Here is a 15,733-nt window from a genome sequence, read left to right on the forward strand (position 1 = left end):
AACCAATAATTAATTAATATTAATTATTTAGTTAAGCTTTATAGTAATTATATAAACTTATATCAGGATTCCGTGTAAAAACCTCCCTTCAGGAATAGGCAATTAACATAGAGGGAGGGGTGTTTTATAACCTGGAAATCTCTATTACATATTATAAATCTCCCTTTCGGCCCCGAAAAAACCACATGCCCGCTGACATACTAGCAATGCTGGGACCTATGCCTCTACCAATATTTGTCTAAGTCCAAGAACTTGTTACCACAGCCCGAGTTAGGATCCAGATGCATCCGGAATTACCTTTTTTAAAGATGATAACGTTTGCCCTAACCGAGAGTCCAAAGATGAGTACCAGTTTATCGATTGGCGCATCTTGGGCCATGCATCTTTTGAGACTGCCTGTTATCGCCTCTATTCTTCCATCGCAGATCAATGCTGCCTTGACGAATTTTGTTCAACCAAAATCCATGAGTTCGGATATGACTTCGTTCATCTGTGCCTCGGACCAAAAGCAAGAGACTGACGCGGTCGAGGTACTGATGGTCAAAATTCACCAAGCTCGCAACTTAGCTCGTCAGGACTGCGACTGCGGGACTCGAATACCATGGAATCAGACGATGTCTCTGGAGTCTCCGAGTTTCCTTTACAGGACCCCACTTTAGATAATAATAAGATGTACTGGAGAGAGGACCGCCTCTAGGGAGAAACTGCGCGCACTAATGTCAAAGGGGTTCTCGAGTGGGAGATGGGCCACTCTCCACGAGCACCAGACCGTGCAAAAAGGGACTCGGGACAGACGCTATGGACCCAAGGGACCGCCATCGCGAGAAGAAACAAGTTGGCGATGTCACACGGAAATGGCGTTGGTTACACAAGGGCTACGGTCACGGGATTAGGGCAGAAGGCCCTCACTGACTTCTTGTATTTAAAAACGTCTTTGACCTTCAAGGCCTTAAGGAGAACCAAGGACCTTTGATACCAAAGACTGTTATTAGATGAATTGAGTCATTGCTCCAAGCCTAAGCCCTTGTCACAGGCGACGAGGAGCAGGTTCGAAGGACATAAATACCGTGCCCTACCCAGCTCTGCCATCAGGAATGCTGGGCATTACAATCCATCAGTTCATTAACGTCGAGGGAAATAACCCTAACAAGAAATCCATGGGTCACGTCAAGATCCAGGGACGAAATTCTAATGGGGATGATGCTGAAGAAGGAACTGCCAACATTGACTATATCTCATCCCTCTATGTCGCAGCCGACATCAACGACAAACTAGTTTACAAAACGCTGGTGAAATCCATCACCAACACCCCAGTTTTTAACTCGAGCACAGAAACATACGTCTGTCTCGGTGACGGCATTAATACCAAAAAGCATACCCTGCGTACTAGTAGATCGCTGAGGGCATGCAAAGGGTGGAAAAAGACAGAAAGCAGCTACACGTAGACGTTGGCGGATGAACCAGCCTCACTGTAGATATATGTCACCGCTCGTATTGGAGTTTTCTGGAATCTCGGAGGCGGTACCTGGTCCACTGAGCAAGATGAGGAGAAAATAAGCGTTTTGCCATTATCTGGCTTTCTACTTTGACTAATAATGAATCCCAGAAGTTTACGCTCCTTATCTTTAAGACAAATAATCAAGATCGTCAAGCACGTCTTATCCAGAAAGCTATGTCCGAGTCTGATGACACTATGGAATTGAATCAGGTTAGAGAAGTAAGTTATTCAAGATACTTCAAGGCATGGTTAGACAAGAGTCACGAAAAATTCTTTAGGAATGGAAAATCTAGGTATGGTCGTTGGAGTTCCTACCGTAGCTGGGTGATCGCAGGGAAGAGCAGTACGTGAGACTGCTTGTCGGTTCTTGATCACACAAAGTAGGAACTAGTATGTGATGTAGGACAGAGAGAGTCACGAGTTAATCCCGGGTGTTGAATAATAGACTAGCCAGCGCATTCCTCAAGTAGCTTCACATGATCGATAAGAGTGCCGGTTAATTCTGGCTGTCCTTCAATGGGAGTACTCTGATTTAGTCCAATACTTGGACATTCTAACCGGTCAAATAGCAGACGGCTATGTTCTCAGTTGGTGGGAACGTTTGTTAGCCATGATACTTCTTCATCCTTATTCTTTTTTCCAGGATTTGTAAGATTCGAGTTGCGCCGAGACAAAGAATAATGCAACTGCCTCGCAACCAGGAACAGTCCGTTAGAACTCCTTTGTAATTCCGCACGCGAGTCCAGGCTTAGATTGATTGTACAATAGCTGCAGACGTATTATAATACAAGAAAGACTTGACTGTTTATAACACAAGACCTCACACCAGCATCTACTAGTCCGCCATAGAAACCCACACGAATCCAGCAACAAACAGTCCAAAACACAGAACCGTCAGAATCCACGCGCCCGCCCGGTCACCCGTGCTAATATCCGGAAGCTTCTTCTCGCCATTATTAGCATGGCCACTCCCATCATTACCCTTAGAGATACCACCCGTCGCATTAGTCACCGGCGGACTACTACCATCAATCAACAAGCTCGACACTGCTGCCAGCGCACTCATGGCCTCCCCAGCACCGCTCGTGTGATCGACCTCGGGATCGTAATACCTGCCCGAGGACCAGTAAAAGCCGCACACTCTCCCGCTGCTCCCCCCCGTACACTGGGCCACAGCCGCCTCGGTGGAGTTTTTCAAGACGGGCAAAATCGTCTCGCGCGTAAAGGGCGCGACTTGTGTGACGACGGACAGCCAGCGATGGACGTAGCCTTTGAAGGAGAGCATATCGGCAGTGCACTGTCCCTGCTTCATCTCGCAGTTGGGCTCGTATGCTACGCCGCTGGGGAAGAAGTTCTTCAGCGAGGCTGCGAGTAACTTGTCGATGCGGGATTTCCATTTCTCATCCCCGTTGGTCTAGTACCCCCCGGAAAAACGAAAAAAGGTTAGAATCGAGCTCTAGGTCGTGGTTTGTCGGGGAGAAGAGGGACGTTATTACATAATTGTACATGAACGCCGCACCTTGTAGAAGGATGGCGGCGTTGTAAGAATACGTGGCTCTGGTAAGGATTGAACAGTTGGTAGCTCCGTAGCCGCCATCATAAACCAGCCAGGACTCGTGGTCGATGTATTTCACCCCCCAGATCCAGTCCCAAGATGCTTCGGCGTATTTGGCATAAGTATCGTTGTTCGTGTACCGCGCCAGGCGGGCGCCCATGTTGAAGAAGCAACCGTTTGAGATGGCTATGTAGGTCGAATGGGTAAGATGAGAAGGCGAGCCGAGGACAGACGGAGGATACTAGAAAGAAACGTACTATTTTTGTAGTCATATCCCTTGTTGGTTGGGGGAATTTGCCAGTGTAAACCTCCTCCGCATAGCTCGTCATGTCTACTCGGATCCGCCTGAGTCGCCCAGACGGACTGGGCCAGCGCGAGCCATTGCGGCTTATCGGCCGGGGGATTTGGGAAACGCGTCTCGGCTGCGAGGAGGGCGCTCATTCCCCAGAAAGCCTGATCATCATTCCCCAGCGAGAGGGAGTAGTTCTCCGTCATGTAGTCGGCCGAGCCTCCCACCTGGTGAAGCATGCCCTGCATGACGAGGTCGTTGTATGTCGTGTCGCCAGTGAGGTGCCAATAGTCGATAAAGGTGCCCATCAAGGCGCCGCCCTGCCACCAGTAGTATGGGCCTTTGTTTTCCGAGGGAGGCCCGGGCAGAATGCCGGGGACCTGGCCGTATTCATCGCCGTGGTAATGACTCCTCAGGTCGGCGGCCATGGAGCGAGCCGTCTCCTTGATGTCGTCTAGTGGTTGTGTATGCGTCAGCTGCGGCTGCGGTTGAGACGGGCGCGTGGATGAAGACGAGCTGTCGTACCTACGGTGTCGATTTTGTACGCGGCGCTTACACGCGAATCGAGCAGCGAAATGAGGCAAATCGTCGCGGCTGCCCAGCGGACGAAGCCGCAGCTCGTTCTCAAGATCATGATGAGCGATGTAAATCGGGGCAAACAACGCAAGACAGTGAAACTACCGTTGGGTCGGCTGCTGCCTCGTTGTCCCAGACCCTTTGTCCACCGTCAATCGCATGAGTTGACCATGTTGCGCATGAGGAGTCCGATCAAGGTTGCGGGGATTCAAACCGCGGCGGGAGTCTGAACGGACGGCTCAAGCACAGCCCGCCATAATAATAATATATACAAGTTGACATGAGATAATTGAGCATTGGATTGGTCTATGGCGGGTGGGCAGGTCAGGCTTTCAGGACAAGGGTCGCCGCAGTAAGCTCTCTTATACGAGGGCTTCATTGGGGCGGAGTAGCGTCCGAGTCACTCCTTCACGAACAACCAACAAGGGTCACGTCGCTACACTAGATTGACATCTGGAACTTGTTACGCACTAGATCCAACCAAGACGATCAGATGGTCAAGACCAGACTCGCCGCTCCGAGTACCGAGCCGTCTTGGCCCACCGCGAAGCATTTGCATCGCGCCATGGCACGCCTCCCTTCCTTGGCATGCATCCTTTCCAGCTCCATGTTCAATCTCCTATTCCGATCAGGCTCGCTTAATAACAGTCTGCATCTGTTGCGTCTCGTGTGCGTCTATCCGTCCAAAAGGCTCTCTGCCTCGGGCCATGTATCAACCAAATGTTACACCATCTGGTTTTCCAGAAGCCTTGTCGAACTTGAAGCAATAAAAATTCCGATGAGAGACTAGCTCCATTCTCGTCCTGAAGCGGTTAGCAAGCTGCATAAAGGTGGTCCGTATTACTTGACGCATATTGCGACTTGACTCGCTATACTTGTTGTAAGCGCAGGTGCATTGCATAGCCACACCCTTGAATTTGCCATTCCAAATATGGATTCGAGGCCAACCGTTCGGACGGCCGCCGGTTTGTATCTCGAATGTGGAGGTTTCGCTTTTTGTTTCCCGCTAGGTTCCCGCCGAGTTCCCGTGGCCGTGGCCAACGTGGGCGCTTTGTGACTGTTTCATCTCATCCTTCCAACGTCCGCCTCCAACGTCACACACTTGATTCCAAGTCTGCAAAACAACGTCCCTCGTTTTCCTTGCTCGCGTTTTGCTCTCGTCCCTTTCAGTCTTGCTTGCCACGCCGTCTCATGGCACACCCAACCGCCTCTCCTTTCGGCCACTGTACCCTCTTTGCGTGACCGCACAGCCGGTCGGCCAAATGACCACGACGATGCACTTCCTCCGCGCTCACTACCTGCTGATGACCCTGACGGGTCTGATTTTCTCACCCGTCTTTTGTATACAAAAGCTGGAATCTACAGCTCTCGTCAGCTGCCAGGAAAACTCTCGCTTCTCAGCCAGTTTATTCAACGTCGTCTTCACCCCCAACAACAACTCGGCGAGCTTCCAAATCGTCGCCACGTCCACCGTCGAGAACTACGTCACCTTTGACATTCGCGCCTACGCATACGGGTACCAGATTCTGCAGAGGGTCGTGGACCCGTGCCAGCTCGACGTGGGACTCTGCCCGATGCAGGCCAGCAGGCTCACCAACAAATTCAACCAAAAGGTCGATCCTGCCTTCGTCAAAGACCTGCCGGGCTTGGCGTACAGTGTGCCCGACCTGGACGCTTCCGTCAGAGTCTTCATCAACGTGACGGGGACCAACGAGTCCATCGCCTGCCTCGAGGCCAAGATATCCAACGGGAAAACGGTCAACCAGCTGGCCGTGAAATGGCTTACTGCCGTCATTGCCGGTCTGGCCTTGACCGCGTCGGCGGTAATACACTTCCTGGGTCAATTCAATGCCGCCGCTCATCTTGCCGCCAATGCCCTCTCCCTGTTTGGCTATTTCCAGGGCCAGGCTGCCCTCGGATTAATGGCCGTCCACCTGCCTCCCATTGTTCAGTCTTGGACACAGAATTTCCAGTGGTCCATGGGCATTATCCGTGTCGGCTTTTTACAGATCATTGCGACGTGGTATCAGCGCGCCACGGGAGGCACACCAGCTACGTTGTTGGATTCCCTGGCGAGCGTTTCTGTTTCTGTTCAGAAACGCAGTGCGCATGTGCGACGCAAAGAGGACGAATCGGGCATGCACATTGTCCGTGGCATTGAGAGGGTTGCTTTTCTCTCCAATATCGAGACGACAAACCTATTCCTGACAGGTGTCATGTTCTTCGTCATCTTCGTCTTCGGTACTGTTCTTGTTGTCGCGGGCTTTAAGGGCGTTTGCCAGCTCCTCGTCAAAAAGGGAATAATGAAATCCCATCGGTTCACCGACTTCCGCAGAGACTGGCGTGTGATCCTAAAGGGAGTTCTTTACCGGGTGGCCCTCATTGGCTTTCTGCAGATGGCGACCCTTTCACTCTGGGAGCTCACGCGCGTCGACTCCGGGGCTGAAGCGGCTTTGGCGGTTTTGTTCCTGGTCGGTCTTACTGGGTTCCTGGGCTGGGGAGCTTTCATGGTCATTCGAACTGCGCAGCGCTCAGTCGCTGTGTACCAAAACCCTGCGTACATCTTGTACTCTGATTCACGGGTGCTCAGCAAATTGGGCTTCTTGTACATTCAATTCCGGGCATCAGCTTACTACTTCGTTATCCCTTACCTCGGATACATCATGTTAAAGTCGCTATTTATTGCACTTGCTCAGCCAAGGGGCGTTGTGCAAGCTGTGGCGTTGCTGGTGATTGAAGCTGCTGCTGTCATCAGCGCATCAGTCATGCGGCCGTGGATGGATAAGCCGACTAATTCTTTTAATATCGCTATTTGCGTAGTCAACTTTCTTAACGCAATCTTTCTTTTTATATTTACTAACGTCATTGGCGTGCCAGGAGTCGTTGTCGGCGTGTTTGGGGTTGTCTTGTTTGCTCTCAACGCTGTTTTCGCCTGCGTCTTGCTGATCATGGTGATTGTGTCAACGACCTTGATAATGCTGCGGAAGAACCCGGATGCGCGCTATCGTCTCATGGCTGATGACCGCGCCTCATTTATGAAGTCAGAAATTAACCTGGATACCGTCAAAGAGTTGGACGCATTAGCAGCTACGGCTCGAGGTGACAAATCTCGATCATCTCTTCAGCTCGGACAGAAGCGGTCGCAGTCGCCTATTGCACCATCTGTGCCGCTTTTACCCACAAGCAGCAGTCGATTAAACTCGTCTCAATCTGCGTTATCGACACACACGAGTTAAAAATACGGCGGGAGGAAAAGAAGGGCGCATACATTGCCGCTCAGATGGAGAAACAGCTGTGAAGCAGACTTGCAGTCACATAAACGCCAATACTTCAAGTGTCGGGTCAGCCGCTTGTCTACGCGTCATCTCGAAACGTCTTTAAGAGCATGACATTCTCACTCGCTTTGTCGACGTCTAGCCGGTAGAGTCAGCTTTCCGCCATGTGGCCCTTCAGGAACACATTATTGATGGTATTCAAGCTGGCGATTATGACAAGACAATGCGGCCGACACAATCATTCCAGTTTGAGATGATGAAACACTCGGGAGGTTGCCTCTACGCCGGCACGCAAAGAAGCCCTCTTTTGCAGTCTATCTACTAGAGATTACGTTGTGGCAGCGCTAGAGTTTTGCAGAACGCATAGGTTTAGATGCTACTATAATCCCGATGTGTCACTCCGATAATTATGTAGCGACATTGTCGCAATACCTGGATACTCATGTCTTGTAGGTGTAGTTTGAGATACATATTCTAGTCAAAGCAAAAGCCCTTAGATTTTCAGGCTAAATGATAATGACAACGGAGACAAAATAATACATTTCATCGTTGCCTTTAATATAAGAAGTCACTACGTAGTAGTTCAGCGTATTTCTGGCAATTCTCCAACTTTCAAGAGTCAGTAAGTATCGATACTATCATGGCGTAAGTTAAAGCTACTGTTATGCCGAAGCAGTTCAATATGTGAGGCCACTCCTGGATGCGAGTGAAATCATATAGCCTCGTAAACGTAGTATTCATCATAAGGCAAAAACCGCCCACTCACAAGATACTGCCCTGTGGCACTTCAAGTGTCAACGGGTAAAGATACAGGGTATCTACAACCAAAAGAGCATATAATGTTCAATTATCTAGGGCGCTAGAGGAAATGAAATTTCTATTCTTCTTGGTGGTTTGATTTTAATATCAAGACTCTTTCGGATTGCGTCTGAAAATAAATTATCAATTCAACCAGGTCCAATATAACCAATGCTCCATGCAAGACAAGCCGCTGGGAGAACTACGGTCTGAAAGTCGCTGGTCCGATTCATTTGACGAACACAGACTCACTTCCACGGTCAGAGACGCAGTGAATCTTGGTCACCTACAGGCTCGTGCTGTGCTGTGTAGGTATAGAAGGTCATGGAAGACTCCGTTTGCTATCAACGCCGTTTGTCATATGCACTGACGTGGGGAAGCATGACACTCACAACGGATCCAATCTCTACTTTATTCCGCAAGTTTACTCTTCATCTTCCATATCAAAGTCCAATCTATTTGCAATCCAATTCTTACAATCAACGATATCAGACTCACTCAGCAGACGAGAAAACGAACAAGACAATAGCTCCCGCCAGTGACACCATGGCCAAAGCTGACGATCACATCGGCACCTTCTTTGCAGCCTATCCTGACTTTGACTACGAGCCCACAAACGAAGTATGGTCTGAGTATCGCCGCCTAGTCAAGCATTACGGGTGGAAGACCAAGAGCCAGAAAGAAAAAGAAGCCAATGCTGCTTTTCGAATCGCACTCGTGGAGCAATTTGGATCGATATATGGGACCGACGAGAACAAGCTCGAGGCCCTTCAGCGGCTTTGTGAAAAATTGGGCATTGATCCCATTCCGACTAGCATAACTGCTTGCAAGAAAGTAAGAGGAGTGACAATTTACGAAAGCGAACATGACTAATGGACAATCATGCGATCTAGGCCATCAAGCGCATCCATGTCAATATTGTCGACTTTGTCGACTCTGAACGAACTGGAGAGCCGGTTTACAAATTTGGAAGTGTTGGGAAACTTGCAAAATATACTTGGGAAAACGGGAAGGTCTTTCCGAAAAAGGAAGCAAAGAGGAGTAACTTGCTGCGGTTTCTGCTGCGTTGTCTTCATCATTAGCCCAGTTGCGACTGGTGATGAGCTGTCACACGGTTACACGAGGGCTACGATGATGGGTCCTGGGTAGAAGATCCTCACTGACTTCTTGTATTTAAAGAATTTTTTATTTAATTAGGCCTCGAGGAAGACCAAGGACTTTTAATACCGAAGACTGTGACTAGATGAATTGAGTCATGATACTGTAAGCCCTCACTGAGTCCTTGTCACATGAGCTGCATGAAGAAGTGGGAGCGAAAGATGTTGGCGTTGAGATAAGGTAATGCGGTCAATGCTAATTTTCGTAGGCGCTGAATATCTTATGGCTGGCACAGCTCCCAAGACATGGTGATTTTAGCAATGAGGTATACCGTTAACATATCAAGGGGGTATAAGTTCTTCGCAGTTAGAGCTTTTTCTTATAGTGACAAATACCAACATTTGCACATTTAAGCATTGCAATTGATAATAGCCATACATGACAGAGGTTGATCATATTGTCACTACGGGTATTGGTTGACCTTCACACCATGGTGCAAAAAGCTCGATTCATAGCGGCTCTTGGCTAGTGTCCCGAAAATAACATTATTATGATAGCAGTATGAATAATCCTTTTTACAACGAAGCTCAACCATTATATCATTATAAATAATTTCAATTCCCACGTGGAATTTCTTCTGTGCAGCCACTAAAGTGCACATAAAACTGTCTTGGCGACTCAATCGGGATGAAAAGCCATGAGCGCGAACACAGGCATGACAATAAGCCTGTATGAATATAAATTTCAGAGATTCAGTTGCCTAGACCAGAAACAGGTCTTATTTTCCCTCTAGACCAATGAATATGGCCTCGTAGGTGAATACGCCCGAGTCACGATGCCCCTGACTCATCTTGTAGCGCCTGTGAGTACATCATGACGGGATTCAGACAAGAGCCGCGGAGAGCATCGATATCAGACCACGAGGATAGGTCTCGTCCAGAAATCTTGTGCAGGTCGCCCAAGTTTGGCGTCACGCAGCGACTCAGTGTAATGATCAAGAACACCGAGTTTCACGTCCGCAATGACTTTTTTTCCTGTCATGAATGCCTGCTGGTAATAGCCGCGACCAGGGCCAGGATAATAAAGCCTTTGCTGTAGTCAGGTGGTTTCAGGCCGGCGCTGCATGGCGTAGACGCCGAATAGCCCCCAAGACTCCATTCATGATATTCTCCGTTATTGCCTCGGTTGTCTCGCGATCAACACGAACGACATATTTCCCATCCGATACATGTTTTCAGGGTTTTATGCCGGCCGGGAATGTTCTGGATAAGACCGGGCTTGTATCAACATTTTGTTGTTTGCTCGAATCTCGCATCATTCGACCTTCATCATCTCAGCGCCAAGAAGCACCACGTCGGCCCGGAATGGCATGCACCAAAGTCCTACATGAGGCACTTGTTGGCTCTTGGAGGAAAAGAAAGGCTAGGCTATTCAATCTCATCCTGCTCCGTCAACATGTTTCCTCGCAGACAAGCAGCCGAGGGCCGCATCGAAATTCCCATTGACAAGAGCACTCGCCGCAGCAACCACCATGGCCTTGGCCTGCCTGTCCTGTCTCAAAGCTGGGGTATTTTCGAGACACCAAAGCAACAGCGTTCCCAATGCCCTGGCATCTCCATCGTACTCTGGAGCCTCGGAGCCTGCGTCAATGAGCATCAGCTTGCCCGGGCCGTCACCCTGCTCCGTCGGCTGAAGCACCGTGTTCCAATACTTGATATCGCCGTGTTGCGCACCACACTTTGCAAGCTCTCGAACGCCTCGAACCAGGTCTAGAAGCTGTGTCAGGGTGAGTGAAAGACCGGTGTTGCGGTTTCGCACCAAACTTTCCAAATCCTCGCCACCATATGGCATCAGGATGCCTGCAACAGTGCCGGGTTTCCAGGGCTTTCTGTCGGCCACGACAACGGCAAGAATGGGGACAAGAGAGAAGCGCCTGGCCATTTCATTATTGGTTTGAGTCGCTGGCATTAGACCCATGGCGTGGATGAGAGTCTCGCGCGTCTGGATCTCGTCCTCGATAACCTCTACATCAACATCAAACTCGATGCGCTTGAAGACGCAGTCTTGGTCATTCCAGGTACATCGGTCTGCTGAGCGACTAATGTAGCTTAGATTCTTGAGATTGTCAACGGCCGTGGTTGGCAATCTGTCGGTGCGTTTGTGCCCATAACACAGTGACTTTCGAATGGGTCTGTCGACTTTGTCGTCCGGTTGGGAGTCAAACGTGACCAGGCTGCCGTCTGCATTCATCCGGATTGTATTCCAGGGCGGCTTCTCCCGATTTGCAGCGTAATACCGGCCAAGGTGCGTGGCGACGGTTGATGAGAGCCATTGATCATCCTCGACCTCTGCTTCGACCTTTAAACAGTACCAGCGACGATTGGCTAGATCGTATGCCTCTGCAGAGCATCGCACACCGGGGGTTATAAGGTTACTGTATATTTCAACTACTGGGTCGTGCCAGACACGGTTCGGTTCCATCCTGATGTCCACGTCGCCAGGTGTTGGCGACAATCGCCGAGAGGGGGGAGAAGAAAGATGCCAGTGGTAAGCGTCATGGTCTGGTCGCATAAGGGCCACATGGATGCCCTTGTAAGAGTCTGGTCATGCCCGTGCAGCTACATATGTATGCAAAATGTTAATCGACTGTCACGTGACCAGATAGCCTGAGAGACTATGCTAACATGAACCCTGATTGGTTTATCCCTTGAATATTAAGGACCCTAGCCGTTACACATATATTATGAACATTTAGTTAAGAGGTACATGTACGTATACTAAGTAGCTTTGCATGAACTATTGGAGCCACAGGCTTATATCTTAAGGGCATTGCCAATAGTCCCTAGACGCGTCCGGTAAAATTTCTTCTATGCCGAGCCGCTGTTGTTTCACGGAAAAGGCCCAATAATCAGGCTTCACCAATAAAGAACCTATTCGTTACACAGATTTAACACGTGTCTAAGTAAGTGCCTTAGGCATAAATATTCCCGTTACATATACAATGCTTACTGTTCCCTTCCTTTCTCCTAGGAAGCCAAGGACCTTTAACACTCTTTGATATTATTATCTTTGAATTTGAACCTTTTCGTTCTAAGCTCTCTAACGAGCACCGAGGCCTTGTCACAGCTGTGGAGTGAACTTCCTTCCGCCACGTAACCCACGCTACTCGCAATTTTGCATGAATATTCGAACCCCGGTGCCATGACTCGACTACAAGTCTTTGCATAAATATTGCGAGTTCTAGGGTCCAGTCGCGAGTCTCAAGTCAAGTGGTGTAAACTAGCATTGGCATGAATTTAGGGTACAAATATGGTCAAATAACGCAAGATTGCTTGTATAAGCTCTAGCTTAAATAATTGCATATAAAGCTTCCATGACTCGTAGGACGAGATATAAAAGCTGCTACGTTCCATTGTCCCATCACTCTTTACCTGTTTTATTATCCCCCCGTTATCGGTAAATTGCCTTGGTCTTCTTCGCCTTGTTCAAAACTTTGTCTAAACCAGCCATTTTGCCACAGCCTTTCATTTTAACATGAAGGGTTTCGCATTTATTACCGCTGCGTTGTTCGCAGGCCAGGCATTCTCTATCCCATCTTATTCTCAACAACATAAGCGCGATAATTGTAGTAATACCATTGAAGAGCTCGAAGAGGAAGCTTTTGGAATTTGGGCTAATGCCTGCTATTCCTTGAACATACCACATTACTACTGCACAAACCATATTTGGGAGAAATGCGTACGACTGTGGAATGATGCAATACCCAAGGTTCAAAATAGGCAATGGTGCAATAAAGAAGACCTCAAAGTATTTGAAGCGGATGTCAAGGCTTGCCTTAAGCCAAGAGATCCAGCTACTGACGCTGGCTTGTGCTATGATCAAAATCTCTCCGGCGAAGCCTGCCAGAAATACGCTAAAGAATTCCGGGAGAAGAACAAGTTTGTACTAGGCATTGAACAAGGTATTACACATGATGTCCAAACCTCGAATACTATTAACTGGTATATAGCAGACAAGCCTCTGGAGCCGCCCAAGGCAGCGAAACGCCCAAATTGTCGCCGAAAGGGTGTGGCAAACGTGGAAATTTAAACCAGACTTGGCCCGAAAATGGCTCGGCCGGGTTCTCGCCTCTATTCATTGACAAGATGCCAATAGCGGGATCTGCTGAGAAGCGAGATGAGTAGCGACGAGCTCTCTATTTTTTTCGTTGTTTGGCTTTAGATATTGGTTAAGATTATCTAGTCAGTTATTAATCTGGTACTCGCTAATTGCCTATCGTCCCACGCCCCAGTGCCTCTTGACGGCAATTTCGGCACTGCAAGCAAAAGATGAGACTTGACCCAGCGACATAGATGTAACCATGTGCAAAGACGGTCACATAGCCTTGGAGGTGTCGCGTATCCCGGCGAGTATAAGCCGCACACGGTGTGACTGGAATTGGACGGGGACACGACATTTGCTCTTAACATCAGGCTACGGAATGAGATGATTGAATCATAGGAATAACGTAGCTACATATATTCATAGTCCCGGATGTTGGCGGGCGGTTCCGGCTGACGTGCTAAATGCGGTAATGTACTGCGGGAGCATCCGCATCCGCATCATTGATCTCAAAGGAGTCAGTCGACCATTCGTTACCATGGAGGGGCTGTGAGATATGTTTCGCATCTCTTGCCGAGGCTGAAGAAAGTCTGGCCGTCTTATCAACGCGGCCCCCATATTGGTGTCACCAGGAAGCCGTCGCTTGGCAGCTCTATTGCAAATTCGTATACCGGAACCAGTGGTTCAGAACGCTCGCCTTGTCAATACATAATGTACGGCACCCGGCTCCTGACATTAATGCAAGCAACTAATATTGTGCTTCATTTGCCAGTTTCATCAAGTCCTTACAGGTCATTATTACTCACAAGATTAGGCATGTCCGTCACCAGTTCGAGCGAAGCGAGGGGTAAAAAAGCCGAGCGCAGCGGTAATTTAGAGTCGGACCAACGACGTTGATCAACTTTTACAAGGACATCTACTCGGAAACATCAAAGCTTTAAGGCGCCACCGCCAGAGCAGCCCCCGTCAAAGTCGCCGGCAGAACCGATGGCATCAGTCCATGCGAAAGTAGGCCGTCCATTCTCTCCCGTCGCCGTGCTTGTCGTTGTTTTCAAGATTCTGCGCATACTCGAGCTTGAAGCCAGGCGCCGGGAAGAGGGCGCAGCCTCTGCCCTCGTTCTTGAGGGCTTCGCGTTGGCCGTTGTCGGACTCGGCCCAGCCTTCGCTCCAACCCTCGCCTAAGGATGTGATTCGGTGCGTGGGCATTTCTTCCTTTGCACTCGGCAGATACCACGGTTCAAAGAATGGCCCTCTTTCCTTTATTTGCACGGCTGCCAATCGAGCTATAACAGACAATATGGGAGGCAGCGATACCAGCGCCACGCGTAACTGCGTACCTGGCCAACCTGACGACTCAAGCGCGGCACCGAAATGAAGGCGGTTCGATCGGCACGAACAGCAAATGCCGAGCGCACCTTGACAATGCCGCGAAAAATGGTCCGGCAAAGAGCGAATTCATCAGCACGCTATCGTCGCTCCTCCTCTGCTGCAGGACTGCCTCGGACGTGGCCACTGCTGCTTATCAACGCCACAAGCAGATTCGCCAATATCTCTTGGCGGCCTGCGGCATGAAATCGACGCCCGTCGCGACTTGCTCATGCTTCAGCAAGGCTGGCAGTCGCCATGCCACAGGCTGGTCCCTCGTTTCGATACATGGAACCTCGGAGGACTCTTCACAACCTGGCTGTCGTGTGGTCGGGGCCAGACATCCCGGAATATTATGGCTTCACCGGCCTGATTAACCTCTTGTCCCTTTGGGAGAATTTGCAAGCCCTTTACGTCGTAGTTGTTACACGAATGTTACGTTGCCATAAAGGCACGGGCCGTACCTTGAACATGACGATAGTTACACAAGGGCTCAAGACCTAATGGAGGCCTCAGGCACCTAGGCCGGCTCTTTCACCGCTGTTTGATATAAATAAGGATCATCCGCCCTTCGAGGCGTTAAGAAAAACCAAGGACCTTCGATATCAAATCGAAGTATTAGCCGAATATCGAATACTGTTCCAAGCCCTTATACTACACAAGCCCTTGTCACAGTGGGAGACCCCGGGTATCTGGAAGCGAAGCCTTGGATACCCGATGAGGACTGATGCCGGGATAACGACCACGACGGCTGCCTTTCTACGTTGCTAGATATCTACAGACTTCATGAACCGCGGCTTGAGCCGAGTGTAATTTATGATGGAGATCGAGTGTATCACGAAGTTGGTGTTGACGTCCTTGCCAACGCCGGTGGCCTTGAGCAGGTAGCGGAGCTTCTGTTGCGCAAAAGGAATCCAATGAGATATACGGTGATGAGAAGAAGCAGAAGCCAGTAAAGTGCACAATTCTATGATGGAAGACCATGGAAGCATCGTTCTAGAGCCTATAAGATCTGCATATTATGAGGCACAGGGATTTAATTGATCCCACGGTAATATTGAAATGACTCTGTTTTCTAGACGTTTTCCATATTTATATCAAAATTATTTAGTGTAAATTTATACCCTAAACTCATAAAACGCATCGTCTGTGGCCTATGCAGGGTGGCGATCAACTCA

The 15,733-nt window shown here is 49.2% G+C and overlaps 6 protein-coding genes across 6 annotated transcripts; 3 read left to right on the forward strand and 3 right to left on the reverse strand.

Annotated features, from left to right (window-relative positions):
• Window positions 1-1,094: 1,094 nt before the first annotated feature.
• MAA_11644 (NFX1-type zinc finger-containing protein 1) lies at window positions 1,095-1,445 on the forward strand (the record flags this gene model as incomplete). Its single annotated transcript, XM_011412559.1, has 1 exon — window positions 1,095-1,445. One exon carries the CDS (start codon window positions 1,095-1,097, stop codon window positions 1,443-1,445), a length of 351 nt encoding a protein of 116 aa, XP_011410861.1.
• An 888-nt stretch (window positions 1,446-2,333) lies between these two features.
• MAA_09805 (glycoside hydrolase family 76) lies at window positions 2,334-3,976 on the reverse strand (the record flags this gene model as incomplete). Its single annotated transcript, XM_007827803.1, has 4 exons — window positions 2,334-2,912; window positions 2,995-3,239; window positions 3,311-3,796; window positions 3,868-3,976. 4 exons carry the CDS (start codon window positions 3,974-3,976, stop codon window positions 2,334-2,336), a joined length of 1,419 nt encoding a protein of 472 aa, XP_007825994.1.
• Window positions 3,977-5,180: 1,204 nt separating this feature from the next.
• Window positions 5,181-7,154, forward strand: MAA_09806 (uncharacterized protein; the record flags this gene model as incomplete). The annotated part of the gene is made up of 1 exon (XM_007827804.2): window positions 5,181-7,154. One exon carries the CDS (start codon window positions 5,181-5,183, stop codon window positions 7,152-7,154), a length of 1,974 nt encoding a protein of 657 aa, XP_007825995.2.
• Window positions 7,155-8,537: 1,383 nt separating this feature from the next.
• On the forward strand, window positions 8,538-9,073 carry MAA_09807 (transcription factor Zn, C2H2; the record flags this gene model as incomplete). Its single annotated transcript, XM_007827805.1, has 2 exons — window positions 8,538-8,825; window positions 8,885-9,073. The coding sequence occupies 2 exons, from the start codon at window positions 8,538-8,540 to the stop codon at window positions 9,071-9,073; spliced, it is 477 nt and encodes a 158-aa protein (XP_007825996.1).
• Window positions 9,074-10,526: 1,453 nt separating this feature from the next.
• Window positions 10,527-11,660, reverse strand: MAA_09808 (alpha-L-fucosidase; the record flags this gene model as incomplete). The annotated part of the gene is made up of 1 exon (XM_007827806.1): window positions 10,527-11,660. The coding sequence occupies one exon, from the start codon at window positions 11,658-11,660 to the stop codon at window positions 10,527-10,529; it is 1,134 nt and encodes a 377-aa protein (XP_007825997.1).
• Window positions 11,661-14,183: 2,523 nt separating this feature from the next.
• MAA_09809 (uncharacterized protein) lies at window positions 14,184-14,396 on the reverse strand (the record flags this gene model as incomplete). Its single annotated transcript, XM_007827807.1, has 1 exon — window positions 14,184-14,396. One exon carries the CDS (start codon window positions 14,394-14,396, stop codon window positions 14,184-14,186), a length of 213 nt encoding a protein of 70 aa, XP_007825998.1.
• Window positions 14,397-15,733: the final 1,337 nt, after the last annotated feature.

This window comes from Metarhizium robertsii (genome assembly GCF_000187425.2).
Source record: "Metarhizium robertsii ARSEF 23 chromosome Unknown MAA_Scf_11, whole genome shotgun sequence".
NCBI lineage: Eukaryota > Fungi > Ascomycota > Sordariomycetes > Hypocreales > Clavicipitaceae > Metarhizium > Metarhizium robertsii.